The 26,809-nt window shown below is 39.0% G+C and overlaps 1 protein-coding gene across 6 annotated transcripts in view; it reads left to right on the top strand.

Annotated features, from left to right (window-relative positions):
* The window catches only part of LOC117421375 (regulator of G-protein signaling 12-like), a 91,257-nt gene extending 71,204 nt beyond the window's left edge, over positions 1–20,053 (top strand). For 5 of the 6 annotated variants that reach the window (XM_034035691.3, XM_034035690.3, XM_034035694.3 and 2 more), the window contains 8 exons: positions 712–912; positions 1,079–1,152; positions 2,594–2,720; positions 3,435–3,531; positions 4,065–4,132; positions 4,772–4,925; positions 5,281–5,880; positions 18,746–20,053. In XM_034035691.3, the coding sequence (XP_033891582.2) occupies positions 712–912; positions 1,079–1,152; positions 2,594–2,720; positions 3,435–3,531; positions 4,065–4,132; positions 4,772–4,925; positions 5,281–5,880; positions 18,746–19,065 (1,641 nt within the window). In that variant the 3' untranslated portion in view covers positions 19,066–20,053. Of the gene's footprint in view, positions 1–711; positions 913–1,078; positions 1,153–2,593; positions 2,721–3,434; positions 3,532–4,064; positions 4,133–4,771; positions 4,926–5,280; positions 5,881–18,745 lie in introns of those variants that run through there. The other variant, XM_059033472.1, reaches the window with a different exon arrangement.
* Positions 20,054–26,809: the final 6,756 nt, after the last annotated feature.

Below are 26,809 nucleotides of genomic sequence, written 5' to 3'. Positions count from 1 at the left end.
CATAAGAATCTGAGGCAAAGGTGGAGATCATTGGGATTACCAATTGATCGGCATTATATGATATGTGTGTATAGGGAATAAGCCATGGCTCAGCAGAAGATATTGGATTTGTTTTATGTGTTAGGCATGACCTTGTGACTTGATGTCACAAGTCCAGTAGTTTCAGTTGGACCATGGCATGTTCAATTTATACAATGTTACCACTACTTAAGTGAGAGGGAAAGAAGACAAACAACATAATTCTAAAGGACAACTATATAATCCAAAGACACTTAAAGAAAATTAGCATATGGGCAACCCAGCAGCCACAGTGTGAGTGTATTCAATAACAGTGTTAAGATAGAGAGAGAAAGACTCTTGATTTGATTGTTTTGATTGGATTGCATGTATGTTTTAGGATTTCTGAACATTCTATATTATTATTATTATTATTATTATTATTATTATTATTATTATTATTATTATTATTATTATTTATTTCTTAGCAGACGCCCTTATCCAGGGCGACTTACATTTGTTACAAGATATCACATTATATAAATTACAGATCCAGAGACTGGTGTTCTGCTTTGTAATTTTGAAATAACAGTACAAGTATTGATTTATAAAATGTGGTGGTGTCATGAATTTTCTAGGCTTTTTGAAACTGTTCACATTTGTGTATTTTGTGACTGTACAGTGCATATATCATTTCCTAATCTTCTCCTAAAGTGTGATGTTTCCCGAGTGCCCCTGCTGGTCCCTGAGAAGGAGAAGTCATTAAAGCACTGTTATATAAATCTTCCAGACGGCTCGACTTGTGCATTGCCCCTCCGCCCAGGAGTCTCCATTAGGGAGTTGCTGTTAGGCCTCTGTGCAAAGCTCTGCTTTAACCTGGCAGCAGTAGACCTCTTCTTAGTAGGTGGTGAAAAGGTATAGCTACATTGTTTTATTTTTTTACTTTAATTTGCATGTCATACCTGGGTTGCATTGTGTTTTGTTGTACTGAAACAGGAATTTGCGTACATTTTAATTGGATTATAGTGATATTTGCAGATTCTAACCAATTTCCCCCCCCCCCCCCTTTGTTTCCTTAAAGCCTCTTGTATTGGATCAAGACTGCATGACCCTGAGTTCAAGAGATTTAAGATTAGAAAAACGCACTTTGTTCAGGTAACCCCTTATTTACAACAGCTTTATTGATGATTTCCCTCCAACAGTACAAGTGGGTTTTATAGAACGGTAATAGATATGACCAGGTGCTGCGATGTTTGGCCTTAGCATTGGAAGACAAGCGTATCATGACCAATAAGTTGCCACCAGTTCACACAACATTACACACAAAAGACAACATTCCTCCGCCCAGGAGAGCAACCACCAAGAAAAGGTGTTAAAACCAAGCCTCGCCCAGGACAACTGGATGCTGCTAGAGACTGGAAAAATGCTGGCTTATTTTTCCACCGGAGATTGCCACCACTAACCTTCGACCAGATATTGTCTTGTGGTCTGGATCAGCATGCCTTGTTCACCTGGTAGAGTTAACAGTGCCAAGGGAGGATGCTGTAGGTGAGGCGTATGAGAGGAAGAAACTGCGGTATGCTCAACTAGCCGCTGAAGCGGAATAGCAAGGATGGAGAGTCTGGGTTTACCCAGTGGAGGTGGGTTGTCGAGGATTTGTGGCACACTGTACAACCCGTTTCTCAGAGACGTCGGATTCAGTGGCCAGGAGTTGCGTTGCACAGTGAAGAACTTATCTGAAACAGCAGAGAGGAGCAGCAACTGACTGTGGTTGAGATGGAAAGTCTGGTTAGGTATCTCAAGCACAATAGAAAGAAAGCAACCCTGATGTACGGGTAAGTAAGCTGGGCTGAGTTGAGTGGGGGACGGAGGGGGGGATGCTGGGACGCCAGAATCACCGTTGAGCCCTCTTGAGGTGTCGTGGGCTAGTCGTCGAAACACTGAGGATGGAAGGTGCCCACTTGAAGACCCCAGAGATGTACCCTACTTAGCCCAATCCAGATGGTTGTCATGCTGATGTGCTGGGGAGACCGCACTGTGGTTGATCCCCAGAGCCAGCATCGCAGCCGTTGTGTGTGCTGATGCACTAGGGAGGCAAATAAGCTGATCCCTGGAGCCAGCATTACATTTCAGCCATCAACACCAGACAGAAGGATATCTACATTATCATATGGAAGGAAACGCAAATGGATGGAGACACAGATGGATCACATTAGTTTACTGTAAAGTTACGTCTTAGTTGGTGCTTATCTTGGCGAGAGCCGAGTTCAAATCAGCATGAAGTTTTAACATCTACTCTCGTGTAATGGAAATCATGACATTATTTAGTTAGCAAGTTCAATTCTAATATAAAATGTTAATGTGTTGTTTGGCTTCCTTCGATGTTCACTTTGCTCATTTTAGACATAAATATATTTGAGACCATTATATTCCCCAGGTTATCCTGGTTGAAGTTAGGTATAGAATGAGTAATCAGGGACAAACTGGCAACCTGCATGCAGGTTAGACAAATAGCTTTAGGCACCACAGCTGCCAGAACTTAAATTAGGATCATGTCATGCTTAATGTAATCAGTTTCTTAATTTCAAATATTCAGATTGGACCTTGTACCTATCAACCGCTCTGTTGGATTAAAAGCCAAACCCACTAAACCGGTTACAGAAGTTCTGCGGCCTGTTGTGGCCAAGTATGGCTTACATTTAAGCAACTTGGTTGCAAAAATTGTAAGTAATCTTTTGATTTATGTGTTGCAATTGTTCCCTGTGTTCTCATTGGTATCTCAAACCCAGGAGAAATAAAGAAGCTTGCTCTGAGACATATTTGTTAAGGAAATGAAAGTGGAATTAGATTTGGATGATTAGTTCCTCAGGTTTGAGTGATTCAGACTGGTTATGACTGAAATGTAATTTAGACAAAACAGCTGCTTGTAGGAGATAAATGAAAAGACATCATACCCATATATCTCACAAGATTGAAGAATCTTTTACATTTGATAAAAAGTAGTTTTTATTGCTATGTATTTGTATTTAATAATTGTAACATGACAAGCTTTGTATTCGTGCCAACTTAATCGTTTTACAAAAATAACAACACATTGAATGTGCATCTAGTGAAGTTGTTTCTCCCACTGGTAAACGTTTAGCAGAATGGTGAGACAGATTCTAAGTTCTAGTGTCAAAGAAACACAACAATGCATTTTTAGTGGAAGGGTTTGTCTTTATAGAAATAAGAACAACCAAAATATCTAAGAAAAATAGGTCAAAGGGCATTGCTCTTGAAGACAGTCACTTGATTATTTAATGTGAAAAATGTGGACCGTGTTTTTATTTTATTTTATTACATTCTAAAGGTTATATAGTTGCATGGATTCAAACATAGTGTTGGTCTGAATGATTAGATAAATAAATAACTGATCAACATCTGCTTAATTTATACAGAGTGGAGAGAAAGAACCTCTGGACCTTGGTGTACCCATCTCAAGTCTAGATGGACTGAGAGTTGTACTGGATGTGGCCGATCAGAGTACTGTGAAAGGTAAATACAATTCACAAGAAACTCAAATAAAACTGACGACTAAAATGTTAACTGAAAAAAATGCAAATGAGATAACTTTGGGTGTGTCACTACTTAAATGTAGGCATAATGGGAAACTTAGTATGTAACATTCTGTCCCTAGTGGATGTAAGAAATATCACATTTGCTATTCCTTACATCAACTAGTAGAAGACTGGGTGTACCTGATGTAATGAGAAGCATACCTTACTTTTAGATAGTTTTGATATTTTATACCAATACCAAGTTGATTTTTTTAAATGTATGCAATTTAGCTGTGCAGTTGACTCTGGGATAATGCAATAACAGTTTTAAATTCAAAGTCACCATAGCACTTCAGAGCACTGTACAATAAGTATAAAGAATCTGTTTCCAAAATTCACAACAAATGTGAAAATGCAATAGACATGTCAGCCTGAACCCAAATGATATCAGTAATAATTATATAAATTAGCGAAATCAAAGTAGGAATCAGTTTTCATATAATTTCCATTGCTTCTTTTTTTCTCTTACAGACAAACAACAAAGCTCTTCTGTAATGCAAAGCCATGCACCGCCCTTAAGTAAAAGAAGCTATTCAACAGTAAGAATTGTATTTTACTGGATTTAAAAATAATAATTTGTGTACATGACTTGTACACAGATGGAAGTCCATTTGCAGTTAAATCAAGTATTGTGTTTTTATTTTATTTATTATTGCAAAGTGTCTACTACTGGGATTTCTTTATCTCCCTGCTTACATAACTGCACACTTCTCATCTATGATTCTGTGTGATTTGTGTTGCTAAAAGCCTGATTTGAATTTAGCTTGCATAGCTTGCTGTAACTGTTTTAACCCTTCTCTGTCTTAACTGCAACTTCTGCCACTGACATTGACAAATCAACCAACAACAGTTTCTGCTAGCTGTTCTGCGGTAAACCGTTTCTTTGGACACACATTTCTGTTGCTCCTATTTTTAAAGGGGATTCAGAAGTTAGGGCATGGAATCTGTAAAAGCTAATGGAAATATTATCTGGCTAAAAACATTTTCGGGACACACACACACACACATTTCATGTTAGTGGTTGGAGTTTTTCGTCATTCTTCTTGATTCTCATGCTTCACAAGACTTGGCTCAGGGCTTCGTCATCCAAAGGGTGGGCGTTTGGTAATCTCCCCAAACCAGTCTCAGCACCACCACCCACCAACCTTAATTGGTGCCTTCTCGTTGTTGTAATCTAGGGAGATGAAAAAACACCTGGAAAATCCTTTTCTGTGAAAGCCAGAGGGGAAAGTGGAAAAGCTACCAGGGAGGTACGGCCTTTGAGAAAAGAAGAATCAGTTGATAAACTGGACAAAAGAAAACAGAAAAAAATTAATATAGATGAAGCTGAAGGTAATTTCAAGAAAAACCTTTCCCTTTAATGCAGCATTTTAAGCAATAGTTTCATTTGTGGTCATTTTTAAAGTACAAGCATGGCACTGCAACATATTAACAATTTCTTTCTTTCTGTTATGACTCTTGTGTGAAATCTTCACTGCTTAAGCCAATAGAAATGTTTAACCATACTAATATTATTTTTATTTTTGTATTATTTGATTGAGAATGGTAAGTCCTACCGGCAATATGGCTAACACCTTTTTTTTTTTTAACAAATTAATCTGTTTTTTGCATGCAACCTGGCTTCAAAATCCATATTGTTAACAGTCAGTGCTCATATTGATTTTTCCATATCATTCCTTTACCACAGAGTTCTTCGAACTCCTGTCCAAAGCTCAGAACAAACGAGCAAACGACCAGCGAGGTCTGCTGAAGAAAGAAGACCTGGTCCTGCCTGACTTCCTTCGCCTGATACCTGAGCCCACTTCATCCACCCCTTCATCCCATCAACCAGGCTACAGGAGAGGCAAAGAAAACGCAGGGAAGGACATGGCCGGCAGCTCCCTAAATACATCCCGCAATTCAAGAGGACTAGACTCCACATTGAACTATAGTGAAGATTGCAGTAACACTAAAACACCATCTTCAAGTCAATGCAGGTCGGCTTCGATGCCACCCAACAATCAGAAATCTGAGCGTAAAGAACACGCCCCCTTTGCTGCAGCGCTTTCCCCCATCCCCCATGTGCAGGACACAAGGCAACCAGAGACCATACAGACCGTCGATGATGAGAATGTAGCAGACTTGACTCTGGTTGGAGAGGGAGATATCACCAGCCCAAACAGCACATTGTTGCCACAGTCACCCACGGCACCCTTTCATGCAAGTAATCGTTCAGAAGCCAGCTTCTCCTCACCCGCCCTGTGTGCTAACAGTGAGGAGCCCTATGTTTTCATCAGATCCAGCTCAGGTATTTCCGGAGTATGATGTCTTTCCTGTTATTGCCTGGGATTGCTGTGGTTTGACGAACAGTAAAACCATAGTTTTATGTAACAAGGTCAAGTTTAGCTATTTAAATGCACTTTTCTTTATAATACTCATTCAGATAAAGTCAAACTACAATTCCTTCTACAATCTACAATTGTCATACATACTTATTGTCCAAAGACCAGTAAATAAGACATTTAACCATTCATAGATTATTTTAGAAAATTATCCTAAAATAAATACATTTTGTTTTTAATGTTAATTTGAATATTCAAGAGACCCAGACAATCTGCCTGTGGTACAAAGTTTGTATTACCATACTGTTTAGATGTTGCTAATTGTTTACTTTCATGCAAACCCAGTTACGTAAAACCAGCAAATTATTCACAGTATTTTTCTATCTGGTGGTTTAAGAGCTGAATAAAATAAGGTTCTTTATTCCAAGGTGCGGAGTACATGAAGGCATTATAAAACGCATTCAAAGCCTATTTGGTAACTGGTAGTTGAGGGACTTCACTCATGATTTCACTTTGTGCGTGCGTGTGTGTGTGTGTGTGTGTGTGTGTGCTTGTGTGTACATCAAATTCATATGATTAGAATATGAAGGTTGAAAGCTTTTGCATTTTGTAAATACTTGAGTAACTTTTCCTGGGGTTTTACACAAAAGATACAAGGATATAGTAGAGACTGAATTGAACAGGAACTCGCTTTGCAAACATTTTTTATTTTATTTTATTTTACATGGGTATCTGCAACTATATTGATTCTGTAAACTGTATTCTGAATTCTACTATAAATTATGTTTATAGTAGAATATTCAACATTCTTGTTAATCCATGTCTGTTAAATGAAAATAACCTTTTCCTGTCTGTCCTGTCTCCTGCAGTTCAATGATGATTTAATTCAGTGACCAAAAATGAAAATCAGTTACCAGTGGCTTGAAACAATACTATTTCCAAGCCTCAGACGTTGAATAGTAGGGTTTTTTTTATTTTTAATATAGATATCCTAATTTATCCCTGATACTTTCTAAATTGCTGTAAAATAATATCCAAATTAAATGTATGTGCAGATTGCTGTTTTTTCATGAATATCATGATTGAATTGCAAACCTCTTTCCTGATCATTCTTGGTTGTCTTCTGTAGATGTCTCTTGTAGATACCTTAATGCTGATTTAATTTTGTATCTGTGTTCTATTAGTTTTAATAAATGTTAGAAATGAAATCACACGTTTTGTCTTTTAAATGTTTGTGCTTTTAATTCATGTCCATCTCGTTCTCCATCTGTCCTTATCACCCTTTGCTCCGTAGTCAGCAAGTGATCAGACTTGAACCTGACATAAAGTCTATGGGTGTGGGTTAAGCATACCGATTTTCTCTGTGTTGTATACACTTTATCATTTTCCTACTAGAATGTCCAAACAAAAAACACCTTTAAATACATAGCCTTTCTTATCTGATTTTCAGTGACACTGTTCCCTGTGCTTTTTCAACAAGAGCTAATGGAAACTGTGTAAGCCACTTTTCCCTTTCAAATAGGAAATGTAACCATTACTGTATGAGTATTTGCCTCTTAAAGACCCGAAACCTGATTTTAAGATATATCAAAGCCGCTCAACGGGCCTGTGACATAATTTATGCGATATTACATTTATGCTGTAATAGTTTTTACCCTGTTTTTACCATGTGTGTTGCGTGAAGCCAGCGGCTTGAGTCGCTCCTTCCTAGGGATCAAGCAACATAAGTCAGCTGACTGTGCTCCCCCCAGGCTGCCTTGTGTGTTTTTTTTTTTTTTTTATATACAAAAATGCATGCACAGCTGCTGGGCTCAGCAGCGCTGCACCAGACCAAGATACGCGTTTCGGTTGAGATTGCTTGCAGTCTCACCCACAGTATCTTGCTGCCGTTTTGATGACTGCTTTTGCATCACCATTACGAAGGCTGTTGGTACCCCTAACAAGCAGACTTCCCTCAGTCTCGTGTGAGTACTGACTGAATGGTTTTGTCAGTGGCTTGTACAGGTGGGCATCCCTGTACATTGCTACCTGTGGTAACTGCGAACCAGTGGACCCGTACCAGTACCAAGATCACCGACCCGCTCCTTTCCCAACCCGGTACCGTACAGAACCGGGACCAAGGTTACCACACCGGTACTGTGCTGTCCTTGTAAGCGTACCCGTACCGTACTGTACTTCTGATGCCGTTTTGGTGACAGCTTTAGCATCACCATTCCGAAGGCTGTTAGTTCATTCTAACAAGCAGGCTTCCCTCAGTCTTGTGTTGGAAGTGACGGAGTGGTTTTGCCAGTGGCTTTTACAGGTGGGCATCCCTGTACATTGCTACCCGCGGTGACTGTGAACCGGTGGACCTGTACCATACCAATACTGAGGTCACCGACCCGGTACTGAACTGGTGTGGTGCTGTCCTTGTAACTGTACTGTATCATAACGTACAGTACTCGTTTTTGCTTTTAGCACCATACAAGATGTTTTTATATTATTCATGTAATTGTTTCATTACTGTTTTTTGTTGAGAACGTATTTTCGCAATTTCTCTTATTGCGAAGGTTGTTGGTTCATTCTAACAAGCAGGCTTCCCTCAGTCTCGTGTTGGTAGTGACTGAGTGGTTTTGCCAGTACTGCGCACCAGTAGCAACCAGGTGCTAAAGCCACCGATCCAGTACCAAACAGACCCGGTGCAATTCCGGTTATTTTATTGCTCGTTTTTGCTTTCATTACCATACGAGATGTTTTTATATTATTTATGTAATTGTTTAATTACTGTTTTTTGTTGAGAAAGTATTTTCTCTTGTGTCTACGCGCAGAATTTTTTTGAAAGGATAGAACATTTAAAATAATGTGTGCTAAAAAAAGGGGGGACACATTTAAAAAGTTTGTGCACCACTGCTTTAAACTAGTTCAACTATAGTGTCATGATGCCGTTTTGGTGACAGCTTTAACATCACTGTTGCGAAGGCTGTTAGTCCATTCTAACAAGCAGGCTTTCTCAGTCTCATGTGAGTACTGACTGAGTGGTTTTGCCAGTGGCCTTGTACGGTACCATCCGCGGTAACTGCAAACTGGTGGACCTGTACCGTACCGGTACCGAGGTCACCGACCCACTCCGTTTCCGAGCCGTACCGAACCAGGACAGAGTTTGCCGCATCAGTACCGTCATGGTGCCATTCTTGTACCGACTCGGTGCTAAAAGTCACCACACCGGTACCGAACCGACCTGGTACTGTCCCAGCTCACCGATCCAGCCCCGCTCGGGTCTTGACCTGCCTGGTTGATACCTACAGGCAGATTGAGGCAGCAACTGTAAAACTGTGTACGCTGCATTGCTTGCCACTTGTAACATGCTTGGGTTTTATCCCCGTGAGACATGCAAGACCAGTCTTATTGAGGACAACAATGGCAGGTGCCCCTTTTTCAAAGCGCACACTTGAGAAATGGCTATCCCGCACCACTAAGACGTGGCGTCTTGACCCCACAACCTGTCCCATGGCAGTTATACTGCAGTTTTTTCAGGACCTGTTTGACGAGAGGGGAAATCCTGCTGTACATTTAAAGGTCTATCTGGCAGCTGTTTAAGCTTGCCATGTCAAAAATTGACTCTCTCTCCCCAGGAGCTCACTTCCTGGTGGGGCAATTTTTTAAAGGGACTCTGCGGCTTCGGCCACCTATGAAGGACAAAGGACAGCTTTGTCCTTCATATGCCTCCGAAACATAAAATTATTTTCGTTTCGGAGGCATAGTTATACCGCATGTGCTTTTTATTAAGACAAAACACTTGACTTCACTGCAGAGGTGGCATCCCGTGCGTACAGACCAGGATGTTGACAGTGTGTGTTTATATTATCTTTTTATTATTTTTTATTTGGGGTCCAGGGGCCTGGTTCATTATAACCAAATGTTTGCTATAATGAAGGGCGTTATAGCGAGGGTGTGCTGTATCTTACTCAGGTTTTGGGTCTTTAAGAGGTAAATACCCATATGGTAATGGTTACATTTGTAATTCATGGAACCAGGGTTAAGATAATAACCTAATGTTATCTTAATACTGTATCAATAAATGGCGGAAAAACAGTGAGACAAAATATAGTATTGTCTCAGAATAATTACTAGATAGCACGGAAAGCATGTATGATACTCATGCTTATAATTTGTTACTGTAAGGTTTAACAGGCATGACACTTATCCAACACATTTATTAAAGCTGCTATTATATCTTTTTTTGTCATGTGACCTGAACATGTTTGTGGCATATAAGCATATGACTAAGGTTTCTTTCATTTCTTTGATCTCTTGCTTTTTTTAAAACCCAGAAAAGAGCAAAACAAATATGACGTGAGGAAATTGTGATTTTATTCATAACTTTTTTTTTTTTTTAATGTATTGATTGATCTATAAAGGGGCAGCTGTTTTTACGTCTAACTTTTCAATATTCAGGATCTTGGCAATCCAAAATAAATTTGTACATTTTAAAGCAAAATTTAAATTATAGTTAATTCTAGTGTTATATAACCTTTACAATAAATAAAACCTCTTCTGTCAACAATAATTAAAACATTATATTGTCATCTTTTAAAATTAGATCTCCAGCCATACAAGGCTCTAATAAAGGGCACATTGATTCGAAAGTGTTGTGATTGATGACTGCACAAATCACTACGAACAAGACACCCACAACATAGTATATGTTTCCAATTTTAGATAACTCAGTACATCGTACTCCGTTTGGATGGGCGTTACCTTGTTTTCTGAGCTCATTCGCGCATTCCCAGGCAAGCGCAGTACACGGCATAAAACGTTTTAACGCGTACTGCAAAATAACACCACACCGCTACCACACTAGTATCACCTAGCTTTCCCTTCATAACTCCAATCGCTTCTATTGTAAATGTAGTACCGATGTTAATTGCAAGTGTGGTTTCAGCCGCTACAATGTAATAAAAACACATCTAAGAAATCAGCTTAAAGTGACGTGTAAACCTGGTAATGCAAATGTCTGTGGACACGCCAAATCTTGACAACATTTCTGAATTTGCCTTTGAGAAGGCTTTCCAATATTGTTGCGGTGACAACTAGCACAAGGTTATAGTTTGAATGTATCGCAGAGATGTTGAAAAGGTGAAGCAAATGTATACTGTGCAGACAGTGTGTTGCTCAAAACAAATGTTATACAGTACTGTGCAAAAGTTTTAGGCAGGTGTGAAAAAATGCTGTAAAGTAAGAATGCTTTCAAAAATAGACATGTTAATAGTTTATATTTATCAATTAACAAAATGCAAAGTGAGTGAACAGAAGAAAAATCTACATCAAATCAATATTTGGTGTGACCACCCTTTGCCTTCAAAACAGCATCAATTCTTCTAGGTACACTTGCACACAGTTTTTGAAGGAACTCGGCAGGTAGGTTGGCCCAAACATCTTGGAGAACTAACCACAGTTCTTCTGTGGATTTAGGCAGCTTCAGTTGCTTCTCTCTCTTCATGTAATCCCAGACAGACTCGATGATGTTGAGATCACGGCTCTGTGGGGGCCATACCATCACTTCCAGGACTCCTTGTTCCAGGACTCCTTGTTCTTCTTTTCAGCTGTCCTGAACCCTGCCATGGACTGTTGTTCCCCAAAATCTCTTTCACCATCTAGTTCTGCTAATGCCATCCGTACTGTCCTCTGTTCGATCCTGTTCTTATCACAGCATCGTTATATCTGACCATGCCTCCTTGTTACTGGAGCTTGCACTTCCCAATCAAATTCCGTCCCATTCATATCCTCTCAATTTGACCTCTTTTTGGACACCAATACTACTGAAGAAGTTTCGTCTACGCTCCTATGGGAGACTCTTAAAGCTTCCCTACGTGGGAAAATAGTTTAATACACAACAAAAAATAAATAAACTGTGCTGGATGCCTCTCAGAGCTGACTATCCTTATTCTGATCTTTACAAAAAACGGCTTGCCTTACAGAGAGAATTCAACCTCTTAGCTACGCACCATGCAGACAAACTCTTGACTAAGTCCCGCCATGTTATATATGAGCATGGTGACAAAGCAACCAATCAGTTCTGACAGTCAACTGCAGCATGCTGGATTACTGAAGTCTGCACAAAATCAGGTTCAACTACGGCTGGCCAGAGGGAGATCAATATTGAATTCCAAAACTTCTCTTTGTCCTTTTATAAATCTAAATCTCTTAAACACCCCTGCTTATTTGACTCCTTTTTTGAGAAGCTTCCCATCCCTATGATTGACCACCAGTCCAAACCGTCTTTGGAAGAGCCAGTGTTTTCAGAATCTTTCAGGTCCAGATCTCTGCCAGGCATCTATATCACTTTTATTTAAAAAAAAAAAAAGAATCCTCTTGATTGTGGTTCACATCAACCTATTTTCCTCCTCAGTGCAGATCTCAAGATTCTAGCTAAAGCCCTTGCATGCCGCCTTGAGTCAATTTGTCCCTCTATTTAGACCAGACGGGGTTCATTCACAGTAGGCAGTCATTTTTTATTTTTCGACATCTGTACAATGTTATATACTCTCCATCAACTTCACCACTCCCTGAGGTCCTTATTTCGCTTGATGCAGAAAAAGCTTTTGATCGTGTTGAATGGGAGTATCTCTTCGCTGTGCTTCAGAAATTTGGTTTTGGCCCCAATTTTATCTCATGGATTAAATTACTATATTCTTCACCTCTGGCTTCCGTCCATACCAATAATATACAATCCAAATATTTTTCACTAGTCTGTGGTATTAGGCAGGGCTGCCCTCTGCCCCCATTTATATTTACCTGCATACTAACCAGGACATACAGGGTGTGACACGGGGAGGGCATGAGCAAAGGGTCACACTATATCCAGATGACCTCCTTCTCTATGTTACGGATCTTATATCTTCCCTCCCTCATGTCCTTAATACATTAGAGCAGTTTGGTAAATCCTCAGGATATAAACTGAATCTTCACAAAAGTGAAATTTTCCCTATTAATTCAGTGGTGCAACACCACCCCTTTACCAACCTCCCCTTCCAAATAGCCCCTGTCAAATGGAGTTATTTAGGAATTTCAATTACCTGGTCTTTCAATAACCTTTTCAAGTCTAACTTCACCCCCTTAATAGAACGTATAAAGCAGGACTACACCCGTTGGTCAGCCCTGCCCCTTTCACTTGCTGGCTGCATTCACTCTGTAAAGATGAACACACTTCCTACATTTCTGTCTGTTTCAGTGCATCCCAGTCTTTATCCCTAAAGCCTTTTTCAATTCCTTAGACCAAAGAATCTCCATTTATTTGGAACGAAAAAAATTTGCAAGGTCTTTCTCCAAAGATCCAAACCCTTATGGGGCTTTATTATTGGTCATTCAACTTCTGTAGCATTTCCTTTTGGCTACAACCTGACCAGGACATCCCAGCTTGATTAGATATGGAAGCAGTCTTGTGTCAATCATGTCTGCACAGCTGTGATCTGTTCTCCCTCTGGCCAAATCTTGTTTAAGTGCTAATCCTTTCAAGTATGAAATGTAACCATTACCTCATGGGTATTTACCTTCAAAAGACCTGAAACCTGAATAAGATGTACCAAAGCTGCTCGTAGAGCCTGTGATGCAGTCATGGCCTAACCCAGAGGTCACAAAAGCACAGACCTCAACGCCACTTTTCCTGACAGGAGAGCTGGTTCATATAAGTACTAAATGCGATATTTCACATTTATTGTGTTTTTACACAAGTTATATGTAATATTAAAAATAATAGCTGTATTAGTTTTACTAATTACGCATATTTTTATGCACTACAGCCTGTTGTTTGTTACATCCCACTGCGGCCTTGTACCCCTAGTGAAGCCAGAGTCTTGAGTCGCTCCTTTCCAGGGATCGGCTGACTTTGTGCTCTCCCCCAGGCTGCAATAGCTCCAGTTGGAGTTATTTATTTCTCGTTTTGGCTTTGGTTAAAATTACAAGACACTTTCTGTTATTTATGTAATTGTTAAATTACTGTATTTTGTTGAGAAAAGTTTGTTCTTTTTCTCATTGTGTTTTTTCTGTTTTTACAGAGACTAAGTGCAGGCCTGTCTGCAACGTGGTGCTACGGCACCCATGTAGTGAGAGCAGCTGCTGGGTTCAGCAGCACTGCGCAGGACCAAGATACTTGCTTCGGTTGTGGTTGCTTGCAATCTCTCCCACAGCATCTTGATGCCGTTTTGGGGACAACTTTAGCATCACTATTACGAAGGCTGTCAGTTCATTCTAACAAGCAGCCTTCCCTCAGTCTCGTGTGAGTACTGACTGGGTGGTTTTGCCAGTGGCTTGTACAGGTGGGTGTCCTTGTACATTGCAAACTGGTGGACCCGTACTGTACGGTACCGAGGTCACTAACCCGCTCCGTTCCTGACCCGGAACCGTACCGAGCCGGTGCTAAAGTCACTGAACTGGTACAGAACCAACCCTGTACCATCCCAGTTCTGACCCCATACCGTACCTACCCGGTGCTAAAGTCACTGAACCGGTACAGAACCGACCCTGTACCATCCCAGTTCTGACCCCGTACCATACCGTACCTACCCGGTGCCAAAGTCACCAACCCGGTACTGTACCGTACCGACCTAGTGCTAAAGTCACCGTATATGTCTGATGATAAATCCCCTGTAATCTACATACAGCCCAGCCACACTGAAAGATACAGCACTCCTTTATAAACCTAAATAGGTTTTGACATCCCTTTAATGGGGTATTTGTTTGTCGGTTAACTTTCTTCTTTCTGCTTTCGCATTAAATTAGCACAGCTCAGTTGAGGAGATAAAACAAGTCTGTTGTAGGAAGTTTAGCCTTCATTTTTGTGAAAAAGCTCCCTTTTATATTATGCTTGAACACACTTTCCAAACACAATTATTCTGAGATCTATATTAATAATAGAAGTTGAGATATTATTACGCCCTGGTAGTCCTTGGATAAAACTGTTTATCTCTACATTGATTCTTGCATCACAGTGCAGTAAATTATCAAACTTTTATCAAATCTAGCAAGCTGTCTTAGGTCTGCAGCTACACTTTTTCCTTTGTGGTCCTCCAGTTGTGTGTTAAGTTTTAATTCCTTCTCTCTTTGTTGATGGGGCCAGTCTATCATTTCACTTGTGAAAGAATATAACAAAGCAAACTGTAGACTTTTTCTTCCTCGTCCACAAATAAAACAATTTGAAACAATATAAATCCCCTTTCTAATGGAAACGTCCCATAGTATTGAAATTCTTTGTTTTGAGTGAGAGGAACTATGTTTTAGTAGTTTGCCAGCCTGCAGCGACATCTGTTGGTTGGAAAATATATTATTTTTATATGCAGTTCTGTGTTTGAATCAATACTGTCACAGAGAAAAAATCTGCACTAAAAACAGAAAAGAAACAAAAGAAATCCAGCTTTGACTCGAGCCCCTAATGCAAGATAATTGGATTCATTGTTTAATTAAAGACCACCTTTGACTGTAGTTGTAATTGTTTTATAATGAGGCCTGAATTTTGATGGTCACAATTCTCTTTGACTGTTTTATAGGTACCTAAAATGATTTTGCCAAGCTAAATAATATTCTAAATAATCTCTTCATACTTTCTAGTATACAAGTGATGACTGGAAACTAAATACTAAACAAAATGGGTAGCAATACTGTATAATGTAGAATATATAATACAGATGGGTACATAGTGATTTGCTTAGTGATTCCACTAAGGGGTATCACAGAATCATTTTTTGCTGCCTATGTGTTGTTTATTTATGATACATGGATTTTCTACTATACAAAGAAAGTGATTGTCAATGGAAAGAAAAAAGGAAAATCAGAATTAAAAACAAAAACTATGTATTTGATTAACTTTTATAGAACTCTCACACCACTATTTTTTAAACCCCAATTGTATTTGTTTATTTTTTTATTTGTATTCATGATTAACCTGATAGGCTAAAGATAAAATCAATCTGGAAAAAAAAAAAAAAAGTGTACAGGCAGACCAATACTATTGGATGAGTAAGCTATAAACCTGGCTATAGATCCAAAAGAACAGGTACTGTTCAGAAGTTTAAAGCATTCTAAATCACAGATGATGTCACCCCATAAAATGTACTTTCAAAAATTAGGCTTTAACAATGTTTTAAAACAAGCTTAATGGATGCCATAAACGGTGTTTACTTGTAATTGCTATTGGGGAACACAGGATCCATCAAGGCACACAACTACAGTTACATGTTTCAGTTCAGACCTTCAACTGGCTTTAAATTGCCACAGCAATCATCCTTCTTGTCCACGTCTGTCATTAATCTACATTTTGTTGTAGGCCTGCTGAGAGTTTACACGGTATTGTTTAGGAGAGAGGAGAGAATGATTAATCATTACTGGCATGTCTCTTAAGCACTAGAATAGATATCATTTGGAATTCTTAATAACAGAAGCTAAATGGATGGTCGAAAGAACTTCAATATACATTACAGATTTAACTGTTGGTCATCAATAAAAATGCATTACATATGTTATAAATACAGGCCTACAGGCCTAGTATTTAATACAAATAAAATAAGGTTAACAGGAGGGGACACATGTGAAGAAAATATGTGACACAAAGAACACTGTATAGTGAACATTTGAATAGCTCTAGGGAAAGGTCAGGGACAAGAAGCTGGCAGAAACCTGATGCAAGAGTATTACAGCTATTGGAATGAGCAGCTTCTAACCATGGCAAGCCAAATTATCATTTAGAGATATCTCAAATTGCATTTTAATATATCTTGAAATATTTAAAAGATATCTGTAAATCATTTGCAGATATATTAAATGAATATGAGATATCTGTAAATAAACCCTTTTAAAGATCTCTTAATTTCATTTTGAAATATCTAAAAATGAAATACAGATATATCAAATTGATTTACAGATATCTTTAAATAATGTTTTACTAACATGGCACGCTAAACTTTCATTTAGAGATATCTTGAAATAACTTCCCATTCATTTAGAGATATCTGTAAATCATTTCTATTATCTTATTATCTAAATAATTTAAAGATGTGATTTAAAGATATCTGAAAGTGCATTTTAGATATCTCATTTAAAGCTCCATTTAAAGATATCTGGAAATAATGTTGAGATATCGCTAAATGTATTTTAGATGTTGTAAAATGATAATTTGGCTTGCCATATCAAACTGCTTTATTCTGTGTGAGCATTGTTCATGGACGCTCTTACAAGCCGTGTGTATAACACAGCAGGGTTTCTAACTTGAGATCATTAGAGAACATTTCAACAGACTATGCCAAGCGGGGCAGACTGCAGTAAACCATTACATGTACAGAAATTAAGTTTCCCTGTGAATTGTTGCTTTCACATCACTAAAATTAAAAAAACAATAAAAAAAAAACAGAAAAGAGAAAAATAATAAAAGCATAAAAGCAAGCTCTTAGCCTTTTTAATACCAGATGGTGCATTTCATTACTTAGTGAAGGAGTGCTTTTGTTATTTCTGGTATAAAAAAACCCCACAAGATGGCACTGTGTTCTTTGCTAAATGTTTCTAAAATGAATTATATTTTTTTCATGAAGAGCTATCTTTTCCTACATGACAAAGTGCCATCGTGATTGCTGTCAGATCCATTCTGTTATATCATGGGTGTTATATCTCACTTGCAAAAAAAAAAAAAGAAAAAGAAAGCATATAATTGGCTTAATTGGCTAGTCCTGGCTGCTTTATCTGCTTTTAGAAGACACCTATTGCCTCAGTTCATGTGAAATAATGACCTGGTGTTTCATCCTGTTAGAATATATTTTCATACTTGTAGTTTTATTTTATTTTTGTATTTGGTACTGTGTTTTATGTTTTACTATTTTATTCTACAGTAATGTATCTGTTTAACTTCTGTGCTGTACACACGGCAATGGAGTATAGTATTCTGCAGTATTTAGTTTGGTTAGTATAGATTACTGCACTGTTTTATAAAATACAGCAGCAACTGTGGTATACTGCAGTAAATGACTATTTCCCTTTCAATTATGTATTTACAGTTTATAGCATACTGCATTAAACTACACTTTGCAGACTATACCACCTGGCAAAGCACTGAACTGAAGTATATAGCAGGTTACTGCATTTTACTGCAAAATGTGCTGCCTCCTTTAATTTATTAATTTACATACCTAATTTGCATTTTTGAAGAACACACTATTTCCCAATTTAAGTGCTACAAATTACGCTAAGTGCATTTGAAATGGCTAAAGGTTTAAAGATATTAGATTGATGTAGGCATAGTCTACTGTAGCGTGCTAATCTTCCACACTGTCTGATATGATACAGTATCTGAGCAGTAAAGTAAATCAAATACAAATCTACTCCTCTCACAGTGCTGAACCAGGATCATGAAAAAAAGTTTATTTTTAAAGAGCTGAAGTGAATGAGAAATTATGCAGAAATTACTAAATGCCCTGAGTGTCAGTCAAGGACTTGGAACACAAAGTATAAACAGGAAAATCATGTTGTACACAAAGCTTCTTTCAGCCCTGAAAAAGTATGACATGTTTTACTTTACAGCCAGAACTGCTATTATAGAGTATGCTGCCTGTAAGTGACTAGTTACAGTATGTGTCAGATTATTTTTGAACTTGCTGCAATCTAGACATGTTTGTTCTAAGAAGCCTAATGATTTAAGGAATTACGCAAGTCAAGTATGATATACAAGACTAAGGGCCCAATTTAGTTTACGTTTTAGCAGGAGGAAACATGGAGAGAAAAGATATTGTCAAATTGAATCTAAGCAAATATTGGTCCTAACTACAAATAATACTTTAGTTTGAATATTTTCTTTTTTTCTCATTTTATTTGCAGAGAACAGGCAAAGGGAAATTATGAAGACTCCAGTAAATATCCACAGTGGCTCAACAATAATGTCAAGTGCACGCAAAGGGAACCTCCCTGTGAACAGAACCATTGACGTGGACGCTGTCAAACTGGAGGACACCTCGCTGAAACCCAGCACCGATCCAGATTTAAACCTCAGCTTTGAGGGCTACGTTTCTGAACTCAGGTCCTGTCAGGGAAGGATGAGGACTGGAGTGTACAAGACTTCTGACCTGCCGTCTCTCTTCAGTGTAAAGAATGACAAAAGCAAGGCTTCTGAGACCAAGTACACAGCCACGTTTGTCTAGAGTTCAAAAGGTACAATAGACCTGAAATAGTGTGGTTTATTGTGGAACTTTAGAAGACTGACATACTGTTAATGTTGGAATGTATTTTGTAAATACAACTTGTTATTTCTGTTGCTAAAATGTGTACATTGTAAAACAGTTGGGTTAAAGGTGAGGTTTTTATGTAATAGATGGAATTAATATAAAGATTTTTAAAAGCACTGACTGAATGTTAGGGGCAACACGGTGAAAAAATAAGTGTAAATACAATGTTTTTACTATAGGTAAATTTAAAAAGAATGTACTAAACCATGTCATTTATTTGTGAAAACTGAGCCTGAACCACACGTTTTTAAAGAGATGTTATTCATTTGAAACATTATAGTTATTATGTTATGTTTTTTGTCACTTCGGATACTTGGGCTGAAATATTCGAAGACAGTCCTTCACACAACCATACAGTTTAATAGTAGGGTGATACACAATCGCATGTAAAAAAAAAATAATAAAAAAACATTACGAAGAACATGTCTTTTCCTTTTTGTTTCAGGTTTACAAGTAGACAGTCGTGGTGGACAGGATCATGTGCAGTGTTGATGCTTGGACTTGATTTTGGCCTGTCTGGACAGTTATCATGGAAAGCCTCTTCCACACTACAAGCACTTTGACTTGCGAACATAAAAACTAAGTCCATATGTTTCATCAACACTGTATGTGTTCCTGTCCACCAAGACCGTCTACAACAGAGAGACATTTTCTGGAATAATGTTTTCCTCCTATTGTGCATACATTATTAATCACCATGGATACCAGATAGCACACTTCAGATCAAGTGAAATATAAAAGCTATTCGAACCTTTGGTTAAAGAATTGTTGCGTAATGTCTAACTACATTAAATAATATTCATGTGTTCTACAAAACCCCAAGGGGAGTATGCGTTAATGTTTATCTGCTGTGATTGCTGTATTGTAATGAACTTGTTAATAAAATCTACTAAATGCATTATAAGGCCCTGTGAAAATTGTGGATTTTTTTTTTTTTTTAATTCAACAGTGTTGTATTTCGCAGAATGTGCACAGAACTATTTTATAAATGGTGTACAGATTTTTTCAAAAACAGCAAATAGAGAGATAAATGCACTGACATCATCAAAATTAACTTCAAAGTTATTCAAGCACTTTACAATAGCTTGTGAAACGGTGTTGTAATTAACAGCCTGACAAGACCACTGACAAGCACCCAGACTGTTTTACCAATTCCATAATCTCCTGCTTGTGATATTCGGCAACTTTAGGTAAGTATTCACGTCTCAGCTGGGCTGATGAAGGAATCACTCCACCATCTGCTCCACTCAGTCTGAAGAATTTACCTAACTTTTGGTTGTCCAATTTTTCAATAATTGCGCAAACAAACACCTCTGGTCAAAACTGAATGTGTTTTGTGCTGCACAGTTTTCAGTGGACTTTTGGGACATGGAAGTCACAGTTTTTTGTTTCTTTGCAAGTAAAGCTGTCTCCGTACTGCTCTGAATTTCTGCCTTTGTCTTTCGGTCAATACTTGTGTCAGGTTGATTTGACGCAAGGCAATGTCTTGTCTAATTAACTGAGTTTTATTTATAACAACAACTGTGCAGCTAAACTGCATGAAGTAGAACTCCTGTCTTTATGTCTCTGCTCTCGTGGGGGTTGTCACCCCTCACCTTTAGCTAACTCCCTCCGCCACTCACTGGTCACATGCTCTTAAAGGTACAGTGAACAATTCATCTCCCCCCCCACCCCTTTTTTCTTTTTTTTTTTTTTTTTTACAAATCTAAACGAATCATTGGTCGAACTTTTTGTCCAGACTGTAATTATCAGTCCATCTTGAGGTGTGTGTGTCATGGAAACCCTTCTAGGGGAAACAGTCCCTTCTGGAGTTGGCTCTAGTGTCCTTGAATCTTGGCTTAGGACATGGTTGTCACCATGTCACCATTTCTGGAGTGTGGGGTACATCTAGGCGGTGGGGTGAGCCCTCTGCTTTCATTAGCTGTAGGTGACGATGGTTTCATCTGAACTGGGTTCCTTGCTGGGTCTTGATGATGTAAGATCTTGGAGTGGAGCTATGTCCAGTAACAACAGCTGGAGTCCAAGTCTTCTGTCCATCCAACTTCATGCGAACCGCATCCCCCGCCTTCAATAGAGATAAGTTTCTTGCTGCATGGCGATGATTAAAGAAGAATGCTTGACTTTGTTTGGCTTTAGCATCTCTTTTTCTAACTTCCTTCAAATTTGGTCATCTAGGATAAAGGTTTTTCATCAAGATTGGCAGAGGTGTCCTAATTTGACGTCCCATTCGAAGCTCAGCAGGACCGACACCGGTCACGGTGGAGGGTGTAGATCTGTAGCTCATAAATGCAAATAATGGATCTTTTTGTTGCTCACTCAGCTTGACCATTACTCTGTGGATGATGTGGGCTGGACGTAATGTGTCTGAAATCAAACTCTGCCCCAAAGTCTTGAAACTGAGCTTGCGAATTAAGGACCGTTATCTGTCACGATTTCTTCTGGAATGCCAAAACATGCGAAGACAGTCAGTATTTCAATGACTCTTGAAAAATAATCAGTAATAACTAAATAGGCTTCCATGGCCTCTCTGGTAGCTCTGTGGAAATTAGTGGTTCCTTCTGCTGTGTTCTTTTTGTCTCACAACAGAACTCACAGGTTTGCACTTTGTTTTTTATGTCCGTTGCTATGTTCGGCCACCAAACTGGCATTTTGGCTCTCTCTGTATTTGTTCAAACCTTGATGACCATCATGTATTTTGATTTCTTTCCTCAGGGCTGATGGAATGACAATGCGGTTTCCTTTTGTTATGAAGCCATCGATTTCAGACAGCTGACTTCTCTCTGGAAAGTAGTCTGTAGCATCGCTGGGAATTTGTTTTATATATTCAGGCCATCCCTTCTTTATGAACTGTAGCACTGTCTGTAACTGGCTATCTGTTGCTGTGGCTGTTCTTATTCTTGTCAGCTTCTGTGGTGAAGCAGGCAGAATGCTTACTAGTGCAGCAATGTGAGCTTCCACATCTTCATGGGTGTCAACACGGTCAGAGTTACTCACTGGGCTTCTGGATACAGGGTCTGCAAACTCAGCTGTAGGTTTGAAGCGCATTAAGTGCATTGAGCAGTCTTTGTCATCTCAGCGGAATGTTGTCCAGATGTCTGGTATTTATTAGTGGCACAAGAGGCTTGTGATCAGTTACCAGCTTGAAATTGTCTAAACCATACAGGTATTTGTTGAACCTCTCACACGCCCACACGCTTGCAAGGCACTCTTTCTCAATTTGAGCATACCTAGTATCAGCATCTGTGAGGTGTCTGGAACAATATGCTACTGGTTTCCAGTCCTCTCCCTGCTGCTGAAGTAATACTCCACCAACCCCATAACTGCTGGCATCTGCAGAGACAGCTGTGGACTTCAACACATCATAGAATGTTAGCACTGGTGAGGTGATTAGTAGTTTTTTTCAGGTTTTTAAAGGCCTGTTCTTGTTCATGGTCCCACATCCATGTCGTGTCTGATTTCAAGAGTTCATAGAGTGGCTGACCAATGGCAGAGAGGTTGGGTATGTACTTGCCCAAGTAGTTAATCATGCCCAGGACTCGTTTCAGCTCCAAGACATTCACTTGCGAAGGTAATTCTTCGATTGCCTTTACTTTCTCTGGATCAGGTCTAACACCCTTCTCATCTATCAGGTGTCCTAGAAAGTGAAGTTCTTTTTGTTTCAGCGCACACTTCCCCCGATTTAGTTTCAGTCCTGCAGACTCAGCGTCTTGTAAAACTCTGTCAAGTCGTTTGTCATGTTCTTCTATGGAGTTTCCATATACAAGTATATCATCCATATATACTGCGACTCCTACCCCATGTAGTGTCATTTTCCTCTGAAAGATCTCTGGGGCGCTTGTAATGCCAAAAGGCAAGCGGTGGAAGCAGTATCACCCGAATCAGGTAATTAACGTAGTCAGTCTAGTGCTATCACAGTGCCGGGGAACTTGCCAAAAGCCACTAGCAGCGTCTAGTGAAGAGAAGACTGTTGCTCCTGGCAGCTTGGAAATAATCTCTTCTATGGTAGGCAATATGAATCTCTCCCTCTTCACTGTTTCATTTAGCTTTTTTAGATCCACACAAATGCAGATTTCCACGTTATTTTTCATGACTGGCACACCACTCTGCTGGTTCTGTTATTTTCTCAATTATGCCATTTTCTTTCATTCGTTGTCGTTCTTCTTTAACTTTTTCCAACAATGGAATAGACACTCGTGCGGGCTGTGTGGACTGCATATGGCTGGGAACCTTCTTTCACAGAGATTTTAACTGGTTCAATTTCAAGCAAACCATTTTCTCCAAACACACCACAAACTTTTACACGTCTCACTAATCCAATTTCGGCAGCTGTAGAACAACTTAACAGGTTGTTTAAACTTGGTCCACGAATGACGAACAGGAATAGTCCTTATTTTTGTATGTGGAGCGTGCCTGGAACTGTCCTAAGCAATTTCATTTGTCTCCTGGGCTATTTAGCGCAATATTTGTGTGCTGCAAATGTTTTTTCTAGGAGAAATTTTGGTGAAAGTCTCCTCACTCATCACAGTGGCATCAGCTCCTGTATCAATTTTAAATTTTATTCGTCATATTTGTAGCATTGTTGACTGAACCCAGGAAATATGAGCTGCCCTCTGCTTCTCCAGTAATCTCTGTAACTACTTTACTACGGCAAACACGCTCCCAGTGTCCCATTTTCTGGCATTTCCTACACTGTTTTACATGCTGGGCAGATTTCTTGCTTTCTGTGCTCCCTTTTGCCACATGTACTGCATTTTCTTTCAGTATATTCCAGTTTCTCTGCATTAGAATGTTGCCATTTACCTCTTCTCCGCGTGGAGGTTGTATGTGCTACTTCTTGTACAATGGCAGCAGCGCTCTCTTCCAGACTAACTTGCATGGTAACCTCTTTTGACTGCTGCACCTTCTGTTCTAACATCAAATCGCTCATTAACTGCAGTTTTCTAGAGAGCTCTTTATCTACTATCCCCACAATGATTCGTCTCGTATGTGTTCATCTTTAATTATGCCAAACTCACAATACTCTGTAAGCTCGTAAAGGGCTCTGATAAAGGCTTCGTTTTTTCCCCCCGGCTTTTGTACTCTCTGGTAGAAACAAGCACGCTAATGAATGACATTCCGCTTTGGAACAAGTACTCGTCAAACTTCTGTATGACTGTCAGATAATCATCTTTTTTAGCGTCATCCGCAAAACTAAAGATGTGAAAATATGTTCTGATTCGCTGCCCATTGCATAAATCAGTGAACTGACCTGCACATGTCCGGTTTCCTTATCAAGTTTTGTTGCTGTCCTGAATCTGGTGAAGCGATCCATTCGGCCATTCCGTGGGCTTATCGAAACAAAAACTCTCTGGGGGTTCAACTTTGGCATTTTTATTTTTTAAATTTTATTCTAGTTCTGCACTTTTGATACCATGTCAAGTTAATGAATTGACGCAAGGCAATGTCTTGTCTAATTAACTGTTTTATTTATAACAACAAGTGTGCAGCTAAACTGCATAAAGTAGAACTCCTGTCTTTCTGTCTCTGCTCTCTTGGTGGTTTCACCCCTTTAGCTCCCTCCCCCACCCACTGGTCACGTGCTCTTAAAGGTACAGTGAACAATTCACTTATGACAACCTGAATCTAAATGCCTGTCAACAGACGATTTCGGTAGTGATCTACAGTAACGTACCTCCTTCGCTGTGTAAAACTCCTGCTGGATACTGCTTTACCTGATCTGCTGCAGACACATTTTTAGCCTTTTTAGGGACATCCATGTTCTTGTTTACAGTGTGTAGTATTTTAATTTCCCACCTAGATTGCATATAGTCACATGACATAATCACTGCACAGCACTATGTGCATGGCGAATAGTACACGCAGTCACACATCAGACCTGTAAGGGTTAGTTAATGTGATTTTTTTTTTGTATGAAATACAAATAATACTTAATAAATAATTAATTTTTAAAAGAATATTGAAAAAATTGCGGTATTGGGCTATACCATTTCCGCGCAGTCCGTGAAATCGCGATTTACAAAAGGCCTTAATTATAAGTGTATGGTCCCTAATGTTTGAGCCTAATTATACACAGAACATGGTTTAAGTAATTATTTTATCTCTTTTTAGTGTATTTTATTTATTAATTGCTTAATAACATATTATAATAACATATGTTTTAGTGGATCTAGAGACAGAAGAAATCCCAGGTGCCTTTAGATTGCTTGCAGTATTGTCCAGGACTATTAAAAAACAGGGAGAATAGAGAAAATAAGCAACAATAAAAGGATCATACTGCAGATCCATGAATGGAACTTTGAGCTTTACAACGGATGACAATATCATTGAAACTGGAGATGATCCATGATAGAGACATTAACCTTTTGTATGTGTAGGTGTGTGACCTACCTATATTGAACTACAAGATGCTGTCAAAAGAGTCAGTGTTCGGTAACTTATAATTAAAAAGGGCATGCTGGCATTTTACTAATTCTTCACAAACTTAAATACATTAACATGCACTGTTGTCAAGCATATATATATATACAGTGCCTTGCGAAAGTATTCGGCCCCCTTGAACTTTGCGACCTTTTGCCACATTTCAGGCTTCAAACATAAAGATATGAAACTGTAAATTTTTGTGAAGAATAAACAACAAGTGGGACACAATCATTGTGGAGTAGTGGTTAGGGCTCTGGACTCTTGACCGGAGGGTTGTGGGTTCAATCCCCAGTGGGGACACTGCTGTTGTACCCTTGAGCAAGGTACTTTACCTGGATTGCTCCAGTAAAAACCCAACTGTATAAATGGGTAATTGTATGTACAAATAATGTGAAATAATGTATAATGTGATATGTTGTAACAATTGTAAGTCGCCCTGGATAAGGGCGTCTGCTAAGAAATAAATAATAATAATAATAATAATAATAATCATGAAGTGGAATGAAATTTATTGGATATTTCAAACTTTTTTAACAAATAAAAAACTGAAAAATTGGGCGTGCAAAATTATTCAGCCCCCTTAAGTTAATACTTTGTAGCGCCAACTTTTGCTGCGATTACAGCTGTAAGTCGCTTGGGGTATGTCTCTATCAGTTTTGCACATCGAGAGACTGAAATTTTTGCCCATTCCTCCTTGCAAAACAGCTCAAGCTCAGTGAGGTTGGATGGAGAGCATTTGTGAACAGCAGTTTTCAGTTCTTTCCACAGATTCTCGATTGGATTCAGGTCTGGACTTTGACTTGGCCATTCTAACACCTGGATATGTTTATTTGTGAACCATTCCATTGTAGATTTTGCTTTATGTTTTGGATCATTGTCTTGTTGGAAGACAAATCTCCGTCCCAGTCTCAGGTCTTTTGCAGACTCCATCAGGTTTTCTTCCAGAATGGTCCTGTATTTGGCTCCATCCATCTTCCCATCAATTTTAACCATCTTCCCTGTCCCTGCTGAAGAAAAGCAGGCCCAAACCATGATGCTGCCACCACCATGTTTGACAGTGGGGATGGTGTGTTCAGGGTGATGAGCTGTGTTGCTTTTACGCCAAACATAACGTTTTGCATTGTTGCCAAAAAGTTCGATTTTGGTTTCATCTGACCAGAGCACCTTCTTCCACATGTTTGGTGTGTCTCCCAGGTGGCTTGTGGCAAACTGTAAACGACACTTTTTATGGATATCTTTA

Source organism: Acipenser ruthenus, chromosome 1, assembly GCF_902713425.1.
Source record: "Acipenser ruthenus chromosome 1, fAciRut3.2 maternal haplotype, whole genome shotgun sequence".
Lineage (NCBI taxonomy): Eukaryota > Metazoa > Chordata > Actinopteri > Acipenseriformes > Acipenseridae > Acipenser > Acipenser ruthenus.
This window is presented reverse-complemented; position numbering and strand designations above follow the sequence as displayed.